This window comes from Eucyclogobius newberryi, unplaced genomic scaffold (assembly GCF_026437365.1).
Source record: "Eucyclogobius newberryi isolate DKJ021-1_F unplaced genomic scaffold, fEucNew1.0.hap1 SCAF_22, whole genome shotgun sequence".
NCBI classification, from domain to species: Eukaryota; Metazoa; Chordata; class Actinopteri; order Gobiiformes; family Gobiidae; genus Eucyclogobius; species Eucyclogobius newberryi.
In genome coordinates, this window is record NW_027315857.1 from 14,546,444 (window position 1) to 14,566,717 (window position 20,274).

Sequence of the window (20,274 nt, forward strand, 5' to 3'; positions counted from 1 at the left end):
TAGATAAGAAGCAATTGTGGTTGAGGTTAGGATCCATGGATGTACGGTAAGACAATGCAAGGAACCCTAATATATCTGTGTCTAGTGTCTTGTTAGCATCAATGGACTTGACTTGAAGCAGAAGGTAGATTTGGTAAACATTTAATTGATTCTGTTGCGAAGAGTCTATGCACAGGCTTAACCTTGAAAAAAGTAATAATACAATTTTGATGATGAAATTCACTTAAGACTACAATGAAATATGTCTAGGTGGGACAACTATGGGAGTAGATTGACATCTCTTTGACTGCTAAATCCATATCCAAATTCTCCCCTTGAATCTGGATCTTTTCTAGGCATCCTGTCAAGAACTGAGTTCCAGTGTCATCTTCACCTTTGAATATAACAATGTGTCACTTAACCAATCCATCAATTTCTTTAAATAACGTTTAATTATAAAAATCTCACCTAGGAGACCGCCAATGGAAAGAGAACCTGCTGCCCAAATGTCTGAATATCCAGCGTGGCTCTCCTCATTCACTGATATCATGGCTCTGGACTCAAACCCATCCAGACGCACCCTCAGTACATCCGTCTGAAAGGTTACCATCAGTCTCTTGAACACTTGTTGTTTTATGACGAGTATCTCAGCTCCAAAGGTGAGAGTGATTTCCTACACACACAAAAAATACATATAGTGTGTGCAGTAATATCCTGCATACAATGAAAACATGTAATAATATAAAAAGTGCTTGATTTAAATGCATACCGCTGTACTTTTATTAGCCATTAGATGGAATATTGGCCCATGCCCTGGGCTTTTGATGCAACAAATGGTCCCCTCCATCTCACTAAAATCTCCCCAAAATTCAATGTTAATCCCTTGTTCTGTTTGTGTGGGGAAAACTGGGGAAAAATATGATAGATTAGAAAATGTACATATATTTGACTGAGTTCTGATTCTAAAGTTCACTTTTATTAATTCTCAGTCTGTGAAGTGCTTGTTGCTGTCCACAAACAAAGCAATAGTGGACGATTTTTTTGGCATAAATCTGAGTCTTATTTCCTCGTGGCGTGACTGCCGATTAGTCCTGCCACGTATCAATCATAAAACGCACCTATCGCTCACCTGCAGCCTCGTCAGGCTCGTCCCACGTTCCAGCGTGCCTAAGCGCATTGATCTATCATAATATAGTTCCCTCAGTGTACGGGGCAAAATGAAGACGGAGAAAGACAGTTCGAGCTGACGCAGAAGTGGACAGAAATCTACGGGAGACGAGCGATGCGATCCGTTGCGCTAATAAACAAACGCACGTGTGTGTTGTATCAGTCCGCACGGGGGAGTGCGCATGCGCACTTCGGCCTGCGTTCTCAAATCGCCGAAAAATCGTCCATTGCGCCTTTAATGTACCAACCAGAAGAGTTAAACACAGCAAAGCCTTTGCCAGGAAAGTAGCTGCCTTGTTTGATGGTTTCATGGCATGGCCACATCTCTTCCTCTTCTGTCTTCCAGGGAGAACTCAGGTTTAGCCAGTTGCCCTCCCGCACACAGCCATCCAACTGTGGCTTGTACTTCAACAAGACAAATATTATGGATAATGCAAATGTACAAGTTATGACAGTTCACTATGTTTTGTGAACAGTACCTGAACAAGCAATTTTTCTGTATTAATCAGGATCCCACCAAGAGCTAGTCTGAGTGCACCAGCAAGGGTCTCTTCTTTCATTTTGGGCTGTAGGCCAGCCACAAGTGGCTGTGTACGGTCCACTACCAAAACCACAAACTTTCCTTGGTTGCTAACTTCCAGCTAGTTGTTAACAAGAATAAAAAGAAAACAGACATCACCAAAAATGACCAAAACTAAAACAAAAAAAATTAACTCGAGTCGCGGTACGTTTTTCAATAACCTTACAGTGTGCCATTTTCCATCATTGAGTTTGGGGCCTCCTGTCACGCTAAGCAGCATGCCTTCTTTGCTGATCTGCATCAATGGGAACCCCTCTTTTAGGGACAAAACAAACCAGTCCTCTCCGCTCTTGGTGTCTCCATAGAACACAGTGCCATCTGGGTCAAATGTACGCAGCTGAAATATTGACTTTATACTGAAAGAAAAGACTTGTTTTTGTTACCAAACATATTTATTCCATTGTAATAGAGATTAAAATATGAAGTTAAAGCCTCAAAACATACCTGGTGATCTCACTCAGGTTTACTGCTATATGGATCAATGGCCTCCACATGTCTCTGTTTTGGCCAAGATAGAAAACTCCTGACCCAGAGACTTCTTTCTGTAACACATTTACACATCACAGCTCAATGGAAAGCTGGTTCTCAGTTTGTGCATCTTCTGTTACTTTTGTGTTCTTATTAAACATACCGTACTCCGGCCATTCTCTTGTCCATCTGCTCCTTGTCCCAACATGGTGATTCCTAGAGTGAGCAGCATGCACCCAGCTATTGTTTTCCAATTCAATGCCATTCTTGAGCCTTTTCTTCCACACCGTGGTCCCCTGTGTCCACTCAGGTGTTTTGCTGTTAAATGTGAAGCTGAGCACAGTATCAATCCCACCCCTGTGTGGGATTGATACTGTGTCCTGGAGTACAGAGGGCAAACGGGCATGAACAGTGATTATTGATCTCCGAAAGACAAGTTTTTTGGTAGAGTGCTTGTGTTTACAATTGTCCAAAAGTGTAGGTGAAAATACATATGCATAAATGCCCAGTGGACAAACTATAAGTGCCAGAAATTGCATTTAGTCTCAATCTAGCTTTGCTGATTCATTTACTGCAGACAACAGTGGGCCGGGTGAGTGACCTGAGGCAGACCACAGCGTTGTGTTTAACTTTACCCATTACACAGAAACCTTGATTCATCTCTGTTTGTGAGGTAGGCGGCACAGACATGAATCAGTTATAGGAAGGGTAAATATTTAAAAAAAAATCTTATCTTGATTCATTGATTTCATTTTTGATTGTACACACTGAATAAGAATTCCTTGACACAAAGCAAACAACAAGACTCAAAAACACTCAAAAATAACATAAAGCAAAAAGTCCTTATATTCATAGACAAACTTATTTTTGCCAAATATTTGGTTTATAATTTCATAAACAGGGGATAATTGTGACTAAATACATTGGATTACTAAAATGTTTTTATCATTACAGTACAAACATATCAGTAATAAAACATCAGGTTTGTTTGTTTTTTAACCAAAAATATATATATTTTTTTTGCATAAATTTTAGACAGAGAAATTTCATGTTTATAGGTCATCAGGTTAATACTTTATTTTGTTTGATTGCAGCAAGATGAAACAGTAGACATAAACGAGGAGGGAGAGAGAGAACAAGAATGTCAGAAAAAGGAGACTACAGACTTTGGGGAGCTGTGGCTACACGCTGTTGTATCAAATCTAAAGACAAAGTCATCAGGCAACATTAAAACATCTTTAAAAATAACATTAACAAACTCTGTGAACTCTATATGGCACAGTATTACCCTAGACATGTACACAATGCCAAAACTGTTTAGCCACACCCCTACATCTACAGTTTCAGAGCAAAGCCATAACATCTCCATGATATAATATCCGTTCATTTACGTTTGAAGTTTCTTTTGCCATAACAAGGCACCTTAACACTTGGAATCTGGAAATCTTCTCACCATAGGCATTGTGATCCAAGCAGAGGCACATTCATTTCAACTAAAACATACAGTAAATAGTTTAAATGACCACCAGATTTCAATCCAGTCACTACAATACATCATTTTGCATGCTTTTGGACTCTGTGTGATAACTGATGAACTATGTTATAAGTAATGGTCCAAAAATACAATATGTGCATCTACAGGAATGGCTTGAGAGTTTGTATTAAATACAGCAAGGCATGTACAATGAGTTAAACCCCCAAAGTGAAAACACAGATGGACCATATACTCTTGGAGGTTTGTTTTGGTTTTCTCAATCATAATTTCACTTTTGTCACTCAAATGCAAAAGGCTTGTAACCATTTGTGTACCCTTTGGTCACCATGTTTAATTCCTTTTCTATCCAAAAGCCATCCCAGTACACGTCAGTACAACAACAGAATGAAACAACAAAAAATGAAAAGAAATAAAAGTGTGTGTGAGTGAGTATGTCAACCTCTGTGAGAATATAAATGTTTAAGAAGCAAGTGCTGCTCATGCTTTGTGAATACAGAACCAAAGTTTCTAGAACTACAGTTTATATGCATACCAGATATTATACGACTTTAACTGGTTATTTGTATCAAATAATAAAAAAGACTGATTCTAGCAATAATGTAGCTGTGCTGTACTTCATCAACCTCACGACTAGATTTACATTCATTATTTTAGGTTCATCCCCTTTCCATCGGGTCAGAGGACTAAACAACATTAACAATAACAGATTAACAAAACAAATATGAACAGAACAAAACATGGAACAAAAAGCCCCAAAACAGAAGAGCTTGGGACACGTTGGCCCGTGTGCTCAGCCTCACCCTACAGTGCCCTCGGCATGAGAGCGGTTTGTCCCAGTCCTAAGTCCTTTGTGCCCTTGTCTTTACCTCTACTGAAATACATCAATACCCTGAATCCGTTTTCTCCTTCCATATTGTCATTGACTTCATCCAGGGGAAATTATTCACTATTCCAGCAAAACAAAAGCTACTCACAAAATAACGGCTGACTGGTAAATACTATTTTAAAGTGATAGATATGAGATGATAAAATGGAAGTGCAATGGTCCATCAGTCATATTTCTTACCCAGTGACCAGCTACATATCCAAAGCAGCTACAAGTGCCCCATTTAAGTGGGCACCTTTTAACTATTTGGTGTACATTACATAAACTATGATGAATGCTAGAATTGATTAGTCCAGCTCCACTGAGACGTCAGGAGAGCAGATGTCATTGTCATGTACTTGCATTCAGACATTTAAAAGCCCTGTGCACAACACAGTAACTATTTCAACTGAAGCAGGAATTTACGTGTGCCTTCAAACCACATGGAATAATAAACTCATTCAACTCATCCCCTTTCATTCACAGTAATGCACACTTACATTATGCACTTAAACCTGCACAAGCCCTACTTGGTATGGTACAGATCCCTTTATACTTGTCCGTGTACAACATACAAGTATTGCCATTGCGTAAACCCTCACTTTGTTTTCAGCGTAGACTTGTGTTTTGTCTAGTCGTGCCTACACATGCCACTCCAGAGGAGCCTTATTATCAAGGGAAGCTGAACTAATGTTTCACACAACACACCCTGTTAGCAGTTCATATTGGTATAATAGATAGATAATACAGCGAGGGAAGAATCAAGCTCTAGGACTATGACACGCTACAGAATGACAGGAGTGACTGGTGCAAGGGTGAGCAGGAGTAAAGTTTCACTCCTCTTATTAAGTGCCTAGCTCAGATCTACTGAATACAAGAGAGGAGGGGTCCTGCTGCAATGAGCCCACACCAGCCCATTGCCTCAAAAAACAGCCGGTCTGCTTGGTGTATCTTGTCCTATGGTTTGCTGGTGCTGTCCCGTTGTTTTTTGCCTCCACTGCTGCCGTTACTGTAGAGTGTAGTGTTGGCCACAAGGGGGTGTGGCGTTGCACTCATATAGGGCCCAGTGGCGTAGTTAAATATAGCAGGGAGGAAAGGCAGTGGTTCTACTTTGTCTCCACCAGGAGCCATCATGTTGAGAGCAACAGGAAGAGCAGCTAAGTTGTAGGGGTAGGCCAACAGCTGAGGTCCGTAAAGCAGGGGATAGGGATCTGGGTAGAAGGGTATTTTACTCAAGTCTGCTCCATTAGGAACCATCATTTTCCCCAACGAACCAAAAGGAAGCGTCCCTGAAGGATAGGAGGGCACTAGCAGGGTGTCACCATGCTTTTTATCGGAGCGGTAGCTGTCTGGTACTGTGAGTGGTAGAGGGTACACCTGGTCGGGATAGTCTTCTACTTGTTGGAAATCTCTTGAATTGTCTTGGTTGTCGGTGTCAGTTGGGGCCTGTGGAGCCCTGGGGAAGGGTAGCGCATGGGCAGAGGGGCGGTCAGCAGTCACAGCTGCCCCATCTGGTTGAGAGGCCCGCTCATGTGTGCTGTGAGCATGTCGGGTGGACTCAGTTGGGTGTCCGATAGTAGAGTGAGTACGACAGGGAGACCTGGGAGGGTGTCTGTGTGCAGAGTTGCCCTTTACAGTGGTTGAGGTTTGAGTGGGCATATGATGGGGGGACGGCACAGGGCTTAAAGGTTCCTCTTTAGGCACCAGTAAAGCATTGTGGTTGTCCAGAGCGTGCTTTCTCATCTGCTGCACTCGTTTTTCTCTTTCTCTTTCTATTTCTCTCTCTTTGGCACGCAGAGACGACATAGTCAGGTCTTGTGCTTCGTTGGGAGATTGACACCTGGACTGAGGCTGGACTCTGAGATGGTGCACCAGAGGTGGTTCCTCAAAACTGGAGTGCAGATACCTATCACTCCCATATTTTCTGTCTCTGTCTATAATGACCCCATCGCGGTTCCTGTATCCCGCCTCAGAGGTGGGAGCTGTTGTCATGGAAACAGGCAGTGGCGCAGCAGTGGTGATTCTGGTGTTGTTGGGACTTTGGACGGGGCTGGGCAATCCGTGGCTCTGAGCAACTAAGTTTTGATTACTGGGAGTACGATAATCTAGGCATTCGGATTTGTTCATGATCAAGACACTTTGTGCAACAGGGGAGAATTTGGGTTTACTAGGTGCGAGATTAATGGGGTGATCTAACGGAGGGTCATTTTGAGGGGTAGGGTCTGTTTCTTTGGGCTCTGTAAATACATTTTCCACAATAATTTTAAGCTCATTCGACTGTTTACTTAAATCATTTTGAAAACCATGTTCATTTGAACTAGGCAGCTCTGACGGTGAATAGTTAATAACTGAAACCGAGAGGGCTAAAGGCACCTGCTCATTCTCACTCTGTAATTCCCTGCTAATAATTTGTGTTTCAGGCTCTTTATCATCTCTCTCTGGGGAGCTACTTAACTCATGACGTCGGATATGTCTGTTTAAAGCTGACGACGTCTTGCACACTTTATGACACTGTGGGCAAGTGTGCCTGGATAATGCCCTCCTGCTTAGACGGCTGGGACTAGAAATACGATCTAATGAATGAGACCCTTTATCTTCATCATATTTTGTGAGAGATGGCACTTGTTTTAGCTTAACTCCTTCACTTGGATCAGTAAGTGCTACTTTAGGGGCCACTAACTGGGATGGGGACTCGACAGGCTTTGGATGCTGGGTTTTCTGGTGGTCTTCCAACTTTTCTGTGGAGGGGAAAGTGGCCCTGCAGAAGAGGCAGACAAACTCTAGCAGATGGCTCAGCTCGTGTTTGTCTCTCTTCCTGGTGCTCGAGAACCAGCGACCACATGTACCGCACTCAGCTGCATTTGCACTAGTCCAGGGTCGCCTTTTGCTCGCAGTGGGGGCAGCTGGGGTAGACTGAGGAGATTTTGGAGGGCTGAGAGGGGGGGGAGGTGTTTTAGCCTGGACTTCCTTAACTTGCTCATCTTCATCTATATTTTTCTCTTTTGAAATTGAGAAATCATACTTTTTCTTTAGACCTCTTTCTTGTTTGGCTTTTATCATTTTATCTTCCCTGTCACTTAGTCCTTCCTCTTCCTCATTATTTGACTTTTTTGTATCTTTAGTTACAAGGTTTTTGAGTCTGTCTACCCTCCTTTTAAGCCGCAAAGAGCGCTTGAATTTAAGTTTCCTTTGCCAGCTCTTCACTCTCTGGAGGTGAGCATGGGCTTTTCTTTTAGGCTTGTAAGAGTAGTACGGTCGCCATAAATTGTCCTCGTTGTCTTGGTCACTGTCCTGCTGCTCACGAACCTCTTGACGGAAGTAGTATTCTCTGACTCTATCAGGGCTGTAATGCTTCCTAACCTCCTCTTTCTTATGAGTTTCCTGTGCGTCTAAACTGGCCCTGCGGTGTTTGTGGTGATGGTGGGAGTGTGAATGTCGGGAATCTTTAACTTCTTTCCCAGATGACGTCTCACTGCGCTTGTTTTTAGGAGGCGAGAGGCTTTTGTCTCTCTTAAGGTCTGTCTCTGAAATGCTGCGCTTTACAATAGCCTCCTCTCCTATTCGAACTGTTATCTGGCACAGGGGCCCTGGGTCTTTGCTCTGTGAGCCTATGGTTGAGGACTGTTGTTTTGAACTGCTTATTTCACTTTTACTGTGCGACCTGCGTGATTTATGTAATGATTTTGTGCCCTTATCTGTGTCTCGTCTACCTCTTGAACCATCATCTGTTGTATCTGAACTGTCTCTAGATCGCTTTCGATGATTTTCTACGCTGTCCCTTTTCTTTTTCATCGATCTGGAGCTGTTTTTGTGTAAAGCCTGGCCACAATTTAAAGAGGAAGAGCAATTGGTTTTGTCATTTCCAGATGTGACCTGATTGCTGTGCACAATGACAGAGGAGGACACAGATGTCCCATGCACTATTACAGAGGGTTTTGTGTGGCCATAAGTTATCACAGAAGGCATAATTGTGTCTGGCCATCTACCTGTCTTGGACATTTTGGTTTTGCTGCTACTGGACATTTTAAAGCTGCCACCTGCCCTGCCCTGTTCCGTTTCTGATGCCTCACCATCATGTTTTCTAATGTGACATATGTCTGTCTGAGAGAGTTGTGGCAATCCGGAGTTGTCTCTTTGCTCAGCAGGCACAGTAACAGGAAAGCTGTCGGGGAAGTCATCGGGGTCCGGCTTAACAGTCTGAGGATGAGCCCCACTCAAGAGACTCTGTAGATCTCCAGAGCCGAGAGTACAGTCCAGGCCAGGCACAGGAAGAGAAGGTGTTTCACCTGGTTGCAGCAGAAGTCCATTATGCAAACTGTCACTGTAGGTTTTATATGGTCTCTTTTGGGAACGCATAGGAAGAAGGCGGTAGAGCTTCAGGGCATTAGCCTTCTGCTTATAGCCTCCATTAGCTGTCTTTTCACTGGAGATGAGGCTGGGGTTAATGCCATGTATGGTTTTCTGGTGTGTTTTCAGATTATAGTAAGTGGCAAAGGCATCCCAACAGAAGATGCACTGGTAGCGGCGCTCCCCCGTGTGCCACACCTCGTGCTTTGTGCGGTACTCGGCTAAAGCAAAAACCTTATCACAGTAATGGCAAGGGTATTTGCGTCGCCACGAATGCACATTAGAGTGGCGTTTGAGACTGGACAGGGTCATGTAGGAGCGCTCGCAGACAGAACAGAAGTAGATGACATTGCCATCTACAACCTTTACAAAATGGTGCTCATCACCCGCTAGTAGCTCTGCGGCTGCTGCATCATCGCTCTGGATTTGTGCCAGGAGACTCTGTGCTTTCTTTCCCGACCGTGCTTTAGTTATGTCCGCTTGGGCCACAATCACCCCTCCTTCTACTCTCACCTCTCCCTCCTCCAATGGCTCTTCTTTGGGCAGCCTGGTGAGAGAAGGAGGGCCCAGAGTGCTGGAGGGTAGCTCTGGCACTCGGCAGGAGGCCTCATGTGACTGCAGCCTCTTGCTGTGGATGAACACTTTGCCACAGTAGCAACAGCTGAGGGCGCGGCTGCCACGGTGTAGCCTCATGTGGACTGTGAGGGAGGCGGCGGTGCTGAAAAGCCGGTGGCACACTCCGCATATGAGTTCAGGTTTTAAGCTGTCTGGTGGGGAGTAGGAAGACGGATGGGAGGGTGCAGTGAGACCTTCAGAAGGGGGAGGTGGGGGTAAAGGGGGAGGAAGATGGAGAGTGGGTGGGTGAAGACTTGGTCCGTGAGAGCCTCCAGGTTTGCCAGAGGGTCTTCTGGTTATTTTCTCTCTTCCTTCTGCGTCCCCAGGCCTGCTATAAGCTGAGCCCAAGTTGAAGAGTATCTGAGCCGTTTGAGAGGCTGCACCGTTGGTCAGCTTGGGTCGCTCATCCCATACATCCCCACCGTAACAGCCCTCCAAAGCCCCGCTGGAAGACTTTGGTGGTGATCTATGAAACGGAGTGTCTGGGCTGAGTTTAGAGCACTTGAGTGGAGGTGGGGATTTGATGTCCTTTCTCATGATTGTGTGAACAGTCATTGGAGAGGAGGAGGAGGAAGGAGAGGAGGATGGAGAGCTGTCACGCCTGGGAGGCTTAAAAGGCCTGTGCTTGACGTCTGTAGTAGAATCCAGTTTCCATAGCGCCCCCTCGTCTGAGCATTTGGAGGTTTGCCGACGGCGTTGTGGAGAAGGAGAGGAAGAAGAGGAGGAACTACGACGGTGGCTTGGAGATTTTAGTGACAAGGGGAGTGGGGCAGCACTAAGTGGGAAGCTGAGGGTGATTTTTGCATTTTTAGGTCCATCGGGTATGTCCTCCAGTCTGTCCTCCATAACAACCTCTCCCCGAACCCCATGTCTTTTAGCCTTCATCTCCTCGAAAACTGCTGGCAACAGAATGCTTTTTTAATGAGGAGAAAAGAAGGCCTGAGCTGAAGGACAGGTATCCCAGGTGACAGCTTCAATTCCTCTGTTGCACTTTGTCGTACGTTGTAGAGGGGCTTTAGACCGGGATCAGGTGGTCGGCGCTTACATAAGAATGGCCCACATGGATGGGGTCCCACACTTTTTTATCCGACACCACGACCAGCCCTCACAATCTGAAAGACAAGTAAAACATAAAAAATAGCATTAATCAATATGTAAGTGTAATAGAATAACAAAAGGTTCTGCAAATGTGATACTCATTGAACACTAGGAGCAAAAAAACCTAATGCTCTTACCGTCAGGAATGGTGAATGAGAAGCGAGAAAAGGGTGAGGGCAAGGGGAGGAATGAATCTGCGGCAGTGCTGGTTTAAATTTCAGAGTGCCAAAGCCAAGTCTACAGAATGACATTCCAGAAATCTATCTCACCCTCATCCCTAACATTCCATATGCCTAATTAGAACATATTTTAAATTAGATTTAATTTAAAATAAAGGTGTCCTCAAGCATCTAATTACCTAAATACACCTAAATAATATTTAGGATAGTCTGGCTCTGTTTGTTATGTGTGAGAGTCTTTTTAGCCATTGCTGGCACTGGCATATATTTGCCATGCATGAGTCTGACCATTATTTGTGAAGGCAAAGGCAGCGGGGGGCAGAAGAGGAGGAAGATTGCATGCGTGTGCACAGCACAGAAAAGCTCCTAGCTTAGCTGAGCTGTGGACAAGCAATGGGATATTTTTTTATTTCTATTCAAATAGGATAGGTTTTGGATATAGTTCATGTGTAAAATATATCCACAGCCTGGAGGAAAGAGTTGTTATTTTTGTTGGGTTTTGCCATTAGAACAGAATGTATGAGGCCGTAATGATGTGATGAAAAGAAAAATCCTCAGTCATGCTTTTCTGCCTACGTTTTCAAGTAGCAAAGCAGCCAGGAAGGCAGGCCGCTGTAAAATTCCACAGGCAGCCCTGAACAGGCAGAAACTAGGTCAGCACTGTTATTGCAGGGAGAAGAGAAGGGAGGAAAGGGGTGAGGAAGAGAGTGATAGGTCGTAATAAAGCAAAAGATGGAGAAAGTTGGAATTGAGGGAGACAATGAGGGTGTCAGACAGATCGTAGCCCAGGAAATAAGGTAAACAAAGATCTTATTTAGTAAATATAGGCGCCATGGCTATTGGGCCAGGTTATTTTACTTGGAAATCACATTCAAAACCAAAAGGCGAGTTGGAGTGCAAGACGTCTTTGAACACAGGGTACGAATCCAAACTAGTGGGACTGAAGAGCTTTAGCAATGACTTGCCAATGATGTCCAGGCCACATTATATATGTTTGACTGGAAATATTCAATCGTGTTCCAGCGGTCTTGTGCTGTTAAATTTCTCTGAAATGAAACTAGTATCAGTTGCTTCGGCTGAGCGATAGATATGCAGGAAATCCCTTATCCCTTACTCTGCTATAAGTGGGTAGACACACACTAAGAGACAGCGCTGAGACAAAAAAATCACCATCTCATCTGATGCCTGTGCTGTGGACAGGGAAGTGCGTATGACGCCCCCTCAATGTTGTTCTGTATCTCCCAGTGACGCACACTCACTAAAGAGGCTGCACGACACATTGTCTAAATGTGACAGGCCTCAGTAAAGGCTATGCAAATGTGCGATTGGCCAATTCTATGTTATTAAAACGTTTAAATAAAGAAAAGATTGGCAGCATGAGAAGGAAATACGTAGTTGCCATATTACCACACCTCTGTCGGAGGACCCTGACAGAACAGAGTTAACTAGATTAATATAAAGGGGAAATGAATCATTCAAAGTTTAAGTAATTCATTTACATTTGTTGACTAATTAAAGACGAATCAAGAATTTTGATGATTACTGGAAACATCACAGCTAAAGCTGACTTGCACAATGGATACACAGACTTGGCTGGTGCCGTGGCTCGAGGCCTTGAACCAGCCGTTTGAGCAATCTGTTTGTTTCTCACTGAGGCTGGTGCTGTTGCTGCCTGACAAATAACAATTAGGAGTCACTTTACACACTTTTTCACATGCACACTAGCCAGTTTCTTTCCGAATGTCACAGGAAATGTGTAAAATAAAATGTTGGGCAAAAAAGGTTTACTAAAAATAAAGTAACGGTTTCAAAATGAGTAATTACTAAATCATTATTTAATAAATACTGAATATTTTGAGTTTGAAATTGAACACCTTTCACCCTTGAAATGAAGTAAACTGTGAATTGGAGTTCCCTAAGCATGACTATATTTTGCAGTAACTGGGGCATCTATGTGGGTTGAATATGGGGGGCCATTGTCTACCAGCCAGTGAGCCAGCTGCAAGGGCCATGACGGGAAAATGAAGGTGTTGGGCCTAGTTCCAGCAAGGGGCAGCCAGAGGGGCCCAACAAATGCAACAGCAGTTGGTCCATACGACGAGAGTGCATTGATGTGTGGGTGGGGGTGAGGGGGGGGCATCGTTAGCAAGAGGAGCGTAAGGACGATAGCCAGTTGAGATAAAGGGAAAGAAAGAAGAGCTTGGATTCAACCTGAGTGTAGTTGACATGGTAGAGGTACTTTAGTGTGAACAGCGAACAGGGAACTAACTTTGAACACATTTAAGCCATGTTCACATGTCAGGTTTTCCTTGTACTTCAGATCAGCTCAGAATGACTGCCCAAGGTCCGTGAACCCCTCGTGCCTTCTCCTCACATGTAATTGGTCCTATCATGGTGTTTTGCATTCCACTTCACACACCAGTGAACCTGCCATGTCTAAAACCACACTCTCTCCATAGTCTGATAGTTCACTGCGTAACGTATTTCTCATAATTTATCTCAATGAAAAGATTCATGGGACATACAGAAGAAAGGCACAGAGAGTTTCCCAAAGAAATATCTGGGCAGAGCACTACAACACTGGTGATCCTTTTGAGGCAAATTATTTTCTTTAAGAAATATATATATTTTCAATTTCACGCACAATCTATGTAGACGTGTGAAATACTCAAATGGGGTTTGCCTTGAAACTACAATATTATTTGTATATAGTTCTTCTCTAGTAGTCACTGAGTGGTGGTGTACTTTTGAGTGTGCAGATAAATCTACAACATTCTTTCCTTCTTGTTTTGTTAAGGCCAAACTATTGCTGCTAACTGCTCTCCTTAAGCAGCAGCGAGAAGAACCTACTTTCCTATTGTCTGACCTATGACCCCTTTGACACAGTTGATCATATTTTCCATACATTAAGCGCAGAGACTCGGCATGGCATCCATGGAAACCAGGAATGTGGAGTAGTTGGCAGCAGATGCTCTGTTGTTTTGGAAAGGAAAAAAGTAAGGCTTAGGGCAGAAACAACGGCGTTGGTGACATCAATATGCCCTCTGCTGCTGTACAAGAGAGCACCAGCAAAAGAGCATGCTGGTAAAAATGTGGACACATAGACTTTGTTCACAGATTTTAACTATAATCCACAACTTCTTGTCTAAAACTGTCAAGCGACTGTTGTTAGCGAGTTGATGGACCGGAGTAAAGGAGATGGCCCACTAACAAACAAAGCTAAAGTGAGTTATTTTTTGTTCCAGTCGGTTATCGCTTTTCTGTGAATCAACAGACGCAAGAACGTCTACAGAATTAAAAGTTGCATTTACAATCCTCAAACGAGTCATCGCTTTTGAAAAAGAACTGCGTGGTGCGACAGAGGGGAGGATGAGGCAGAAGAGGCCTGTTATTGCACACACGCAGAAGCTCGGTACATCCAGTGTAGGCGCCAACGCGAACACAAATGCCTTTCTCAGACACGAAGGGCATAAAAATACACACCCACCAACACACCCCGAGCTCAGGCACTTTCTAACAAGACAGCACAGAAAACAACGTCACAGCAGCAAGAAAAAATAAGCAGGAAAACTAGTGAGCACAGCCTCCACTCCTCTTATTCTGTCTGTCTCTCTCTCAGGAAGGCAAGCATACGAGAGAACGTACCTCTGAAAACCTCCTGCTGCATCTCTGCTGCGATGTGTTGGCTCCCCTCACACTCCCTCTCTCCCCCTTGCGCTCTGTGTATGCGCACGTCCGAGTATGTCAGGGAGAGAGAGCAGGGGGAGAGGCGGTGCACACATACGCAGGCACACACATGCAGCCAGCACTGTGTGAAGACAGAGGGCAGGAGCGATTCTCACACTCCAACTTGCTTGCTCTCTCACACTCTCTACTTTCTGCCTCTGACACACGATTCTAGGTGTTTTTTCCCCCTTTTACCCCCCTCTCTTCAACCCCTCTGCCGCTGAATCCAATCTTCCTTTTATTTGGAAGTGTTGTTCCCTCTTTCTGGGCACATACACACAGTACTTTATATACACAAAGCCCAGTGATAGGAGAGGGAGGGAGAATGGGAGCGCAGACAGGCAAGCAAGCAAGACGACGCCATTTAAGCAGTTTGTTACCAGCGCTGCAAGTCCCCAAAATGGCTGAAAACAAACAGGAACCACGCCAAGTCACAAACTCTGTGCATGGGGATGGAAAGGCAGACAGAGGCGCGAGTTACAAGTGAGTTGGGACGAATACAGGAAAGTACAACGTGGTAAACAGCTGGAGTCAAATGGCGGAGGGCAACGGAGTGGAACAAGTGCAGCTGAGGAAGAAATTACAGGGGATTTTGACTGGGTTGAAAAGTGCACTTCAAACAAAGTAAAGGCCCAAGCAGCACACGATCAAGAATGGGTCAAAGTATGCCAAGACTGTGTGGCTGAAGTCTTGGGAATGACCATATTTTCAAAAATGCTTCACCAGACACCTTTGGTTGAGGGCTCAGTGTCAAGTACAACCTCTATGCAACACTAAGGTTCACGCCGTAATAGAGACATACGTGAACACAAAACTTTCACTATCAACAACAATTACATATGGATAGTCTACAAAACAAATATAACTCCATCCTTCTGAGATATTATGACATATTTGCCATCCTGTAGTCAAATCATCAGTTAGTTTTCATTGATCGATTTAATTCTTTTTTTTAATTCGATTTGTGTTAGGCATCCTTTCTAACACAAATCCAGAAGCTACTGTAAGCGTAAGACACAATTTAATATTGAATGACTTATAACCGCTCAACAACAACCATCAGATGTCATTTTTATGGTCAGCGACAGCTCTCGTCTCCACTTCGTCGACATGGCGGCCAAATCAAAGTAAGTGGAGGTTTTGAGGTTGTAGCCCAGTTCTGCTATAACACATCATGCTTCCCACTGTCCTTTTGAGGACAAACACCCCCCCAAACACACGCACACACAAACCAGTTAGACCCGCCAACTGACTGAGCCGTGTCGCCAGCCTCCCGCCCACCCCCCTCCCGGTCTTTCCTTCTTTCTCGTCTCTCTCACCCTCATTGTACGCTGCCACACTTGTCTCCATGGGAACCTCTCTGGGATTGGGCGCTGCTCCTGTGACCCCTCTGGTGATTCTTGGAGTTGGCCAAACTTTCTTTCCCATTCCTTCTCCGCCTTGTCCTCTTCTCTCATGCCCTCCTGCGTGTTTTTGAGGCATGCTGGTGTGAAAGGGAGAACTAGACGACTGTATATGAAAAGTACACTTTAAAATGTGAAAGGAAAGGCATATTATTATGGCAGCCATGTTTAATAACTTCAGACACTCAACATGGACCAATTGTCCTCGTCCCGTCCAACATGCTCAATAAAAACATTATATAACAAATTATGATAAACTATTGATTGAGCTAAAAGAACGTTTAGCTGATATTAATGAATAATATGTCTTGCCAAATAATAGGTTTGGTTAACCAAGACCTCACTGAACAAATATGGACTGTTGTGCATGAAACCGGGGCAGTTGTACCTCGTGTTTGGCGGCTTCACACTTGTTGTGTTGCAAAGAACTTTGTTTAGGTGATGCAATTTATACCTTGCATAAACCAGTACTATAATGTCAAGGACTTACGTATAAAACTATTAACCTGCCTGTTATTATTGATTGGATTATTTGTATTTTTTAAAAGGTGGAGAGTCCGTCACTGCTTCTACCCATAGAGATGTTATTGCTTTGCCTGAAATGTTACAGAACGGTATTAAACGTACTCATCTCCACAGAAACAAGCATATATCGCCACCAAAACAAGTTACAGGTCAAATCTGTGATAAGGCGAGTCTGCTCACAATAAGGTTTTTAATTATTTTGAACTATAAAAACAATAAAAACATGTATATAATAAACGGTATGAAACGTTTAAGGCCTTGCTTTGGAACATTCCATGCCAAGCAAAAACATCTAACATCACCAGAAAAGTTACCTGGTGTACCTTTAAGGAAACAATGAAGAGTTTCTAAATACTTAATGGCTGGTGAACATGGCCAAAGTTATGCCAGAGTATCTGTAAACATGCCCAGTGATCTCCGAGAAGGGCTGACTAACCTGCTCTCCAGCTGACTTGGACCCAGATCAAAGTGGAGAGTGGAAGAGGTCAAATGTCAGTGGTTTCTTAAAGAGGAAGCAGCGGCTGCACAGGGGACGCTGCAGCAATTCCTGTTTCTGTGGCCTGAGAGCAGACATGTGGGGACGAGGAGGTAAAACGACACCAAAGTGCAGGCATTTCTGGAATTGCAAGTATAGATAAGCATTACAAATGTTTACATTCAGAGCCAAATACAGATTAGATTTTACAACGAGATTTTAAGATGCCTTGTCAATATGATGACAGCTGTGAAGAAAGATGAGCATGCAAAAACTTGTCTGGAGCTTATGCAATATCTAAGAGTGTGTGTACTAGAAATACTTTTGACATGTATATTTTGTACATTTAGTTGATTATGTTTTGCACTATATTTATATTTTTTATTGCACACATGCTATTACTAATTGTGGATAAAGAGTAAAATAAAATTTATATCAGTAAAGTTCAATTCTATCTCCATAATATTAAGTGTTTGCATGATACTTTGCTATGATTGGAGGTGCACGCAAATAATTCTGGTGAACCCAAACACGCTTACAACATTGTTAATTTTTAGAAATAAATATAATATGTAGTTTTTTCTACTTGCACTCTACTGTTGTCAGTTGCTGCTCTAAGCATCACTTCCTCTGCACAAGGCTGGTTATGACTTGACAATTATTCTGGTCTTTCAGTCTTACATAATGGATACATTTAAGCAAGTATCAGATAACAGAGGTGGGTTTAATCACACAGCGTCTGACAGATCCACATAGTGCCGAAATGAAGCGGACGCTTTGAACCATAAAACAAGCATGTTTGTTTGAGCAGCAGAGGAGCATTGCTGAGTCACAGACAGTCCCAAGGCACATATAGCAGATAATAGCTATGCACGAGGATTTAGATGAAAGAAAAGAGCGACATAATTATGCTATGTGTAATGAGGTCTATAGTAAACAATGCATTCATTATAGGGGAAGAAACAAGGAATGGAGAATGTGATTTTGAGTGCACGCTGCCAAAAACAGACTGGAAAGGATAGGTGGAAATTCATCTGGGAGGGGTGCTTGATATGGTGCGGAGGTGGGGGCAAAGCAAAGGACAGGCGGCTGCTTTTTCCACTGCCAGAGAATTGGAGAGAAGGGCTAAATCAAATTAATTAGCTCCTTCATCTCCAGGCAGCTACTCAGGCATGCTGTACTGGCATAGAGGGACAGTGTGTGTGGGGGGGGAGTGTGGTTATAAGAGAACACCACATAGGACATGGCGGAGGGGGTGAAAAGCTTGCTGTCTGTGTGCGCCATTCAGCGGGGCGGCCCAAGCAGAGAAGGGAGGGAGGGGTGCATAATTTTGTGATAAGCATGAGGCTTGTTTTGCTGAATTGTAGCTCTGCCGTGAGGTGGAGGAAGTGGCTGCATGTTGGTTGTGTGCTGCTGCACTTCGGGTCGTCAGTGCTTCCTGTTTCTAGACAGCCTGTAGTTTAAAGCACAGTAAAGAACAACACCTCTTTTTAGCCTGGGTTTTAAATAGCAGACAATTCAGTCAAATAGAAACTGACCTAGACAGTACAGGCTTATCAAACGTGTGTCTTGTAATATGTAGGAGTGAGACCAAAACAGAACATAAACAAACTATTGATATCAGATGTAAAAAAAGAAAACAAAAAAACAAAGAACTACACAGCAAGACCAAATGTGAAATGAGAAATGTGTGTCTAACAAAGAGTTTTTGTATAATTCAGACAGTTGTTCATTATATCTGAATTATAGAGATTGGATAGATGAATGGCCAATTCTGCAATAGTGAGTTCAAAGAATTAAAAACTAAAGAAGTCAAGAGTTAGTGCTCAGTTGTGACATGCGGCTCAGGCCAAACCTAGCTGCACTGAAACCCCTAGATTAGCTCTTTAAGATGATTGGAACAAGAGGAAAGATTAAGCAATGTATTTAGCACCCTGATTATTATAGGTAAACAGGTAATAGTCTTTTCAAACAGGCCAGCAAAAAGAGACTATAGCCGTGGCATTTTGTGTCCACACATTACATCGGGCATGTACGAATTAAGACTAAAATATATTTGCCATAACAAATACACAAATATACAAAGAGAACAGGACATTTTCCTGGGGCTGCCTTTTCAGTATGCTTTCATAAAGAGAAAGATATTGATAGAAGACCCCAGAACTCGCTATATAACAAAAAGCTGCTGACGTTAACATCCTGTCTATGTCAAATATTATTGGCCTTTAGAATGTCGTGATGTCATATGAAACCCAGACACTAAGATGACTGCTTAATAGTGGAGTATTTAAGACATTCTGCTATATAACAAAAAGCTGCTGACGTTAACATCCTGTCTATGTCAAATAATATTGGCCTTTAGAATGTCGTGATGTCATATGAAACCCAGACACTAAGATGACTGCTTAATAGTGGAGTATTTAAGACATTCTGCAGTTTGTGCCTTGTGCTTTCTCTCTCCTCACGGGGCCCCCTCCGACAGCCAACGTCATGCTCTGACATCAGAAGAGCTCGCCCTACGTTATATCACCCGCAGGTACACACACACACTCTAAATAGGACATATTTCCTTATGTGCTTAACTGTATAGGTAGACCAATTGTTTGAGCAGTGGTTATGAAGAACTTTGAACAAGTCAAGGCCTACCTTTTTCATGATAGCTTGTAGCTAGTTGGATTTAGCTTTTTCGCAAGGATGCAAAATGCATTGCATAAAATGTACCGGTATAGTAAAGTGCGTTGTTAATAAAACTCTTATCTTAAAAAGGCCTCTGAACTAACCTCCCAAGGCAGCAGACTTGGTTATGCAGCTCCGTTGAGCCCGCCTGCTTCTTGGACTCGCTTCCGTACTGACGTTTTCGTTGTGCAATGCCATTAGTGTATTCTTGACATGAACCAGAAGAGGGCGCCATTTGATAAAGAAATGGCATGTTGAACAAAGTGATTAACTGTTAAAATGTACCTATTTTTTGTGTGTTTTATTAGAGACCTGCTGAAGCTATTCAACTGAGAAAAAATATCAAAAATTAAAACAAGCCTGATACGCCATGTATTTACAAGCAACCACAGTTGAATAGATAATGACAAGGAAAACAATGCAATTTTTAATTAGGTTTGACCTTTATTTAAGGGGGAAATCACAAGTATTTGAATGCACATATCCTGGCACACAACTTCATAGCATACACTTTGCAATCATAAGGAGAACCTAGGTCAAAACAATTGAGCCAAGTAACACGAATTACATTAATTATATCTAGATATAGATGATTTAAGATAACTTTAGAACAATGTATTGACAGAAATAACACTGACATGTATAGTGTAACAAAATACTTGTAACAAGTAATTGA

The 20,274-nt window shown here is 43.1% G+C and overlaps 2 protein-coding genes across 3 annotated transcripts; both read right to left on the reverse strand.

Moving 5' to 3' along the window:
• Nucleotides 1–127: 127 nt before the first annotated feature.
• shbg (sex hormone-binding globulin) lies at nucleotides 128–2,522 on the reverse strand. Of its 2 annotated transcripts, none has more exons than XM_072459061.1 (8): nucleotides 2,358–2,522; nucleotides 2,171–2,268; nucleotides 1,893–2,082; nucleotides 1,626–1,787; nucleotides 1,395–1,551; nucleotides 749–885; nucleotides 448–652; nucleotides 128–373 (listed from the first exon to the last, which is right to left on the reverse strand). In XM_072459061.1, exons 1-8 carry the CDS (start codon nucleotides 2,457–2,459, stop codon nucleotides 246–248), a joined length of 1,179 nt encoding a protein of 392 aa, XP_072315162.1. In that variant the 5' UTR covers nucleotides 2,460–2,522; the 3' UTR covers nucleotides 128–245. The 2 variants fall into 2 exon arrangements, with proteins under 2 accessions (XP_072315162.1, XP_072315163.1); XM_072459062.1 differs by having other exon boundaries at nucleotides 2,171–2,261; nucleotides 2,354–2,522.
• Nucleotides 2,523–3,238: 716 nt separating this feature from the next.
• On the reverse strand, nucleotides 3,239–14,670 carry zbtb4 (zinc finger and BTB domain containing 4). Its single transcript, XM_072459052.1, has 2 exons — nucleotides 14,439–14,670; nucleotides 3,239–10,628 (listed from the first exon to the last, which is right to left on the reverse strand). The coding sequence occupies exon 2, from the start codon at nucleotides 10,399–10,401 to the stop codon at nucleotides 5,512–5,514; it is 4,890 nt and encodes a 1,629-aa protein (XP_072315153.1). The 5' UTR covers nucleotides 10,402–10,628; nucleotides 14,439–14,670; the 3' UTR covers nucleotides 3,239–5,511.
• Nucleotides 14,671–20,274: the final 5,604 nt, after the last annotated feature.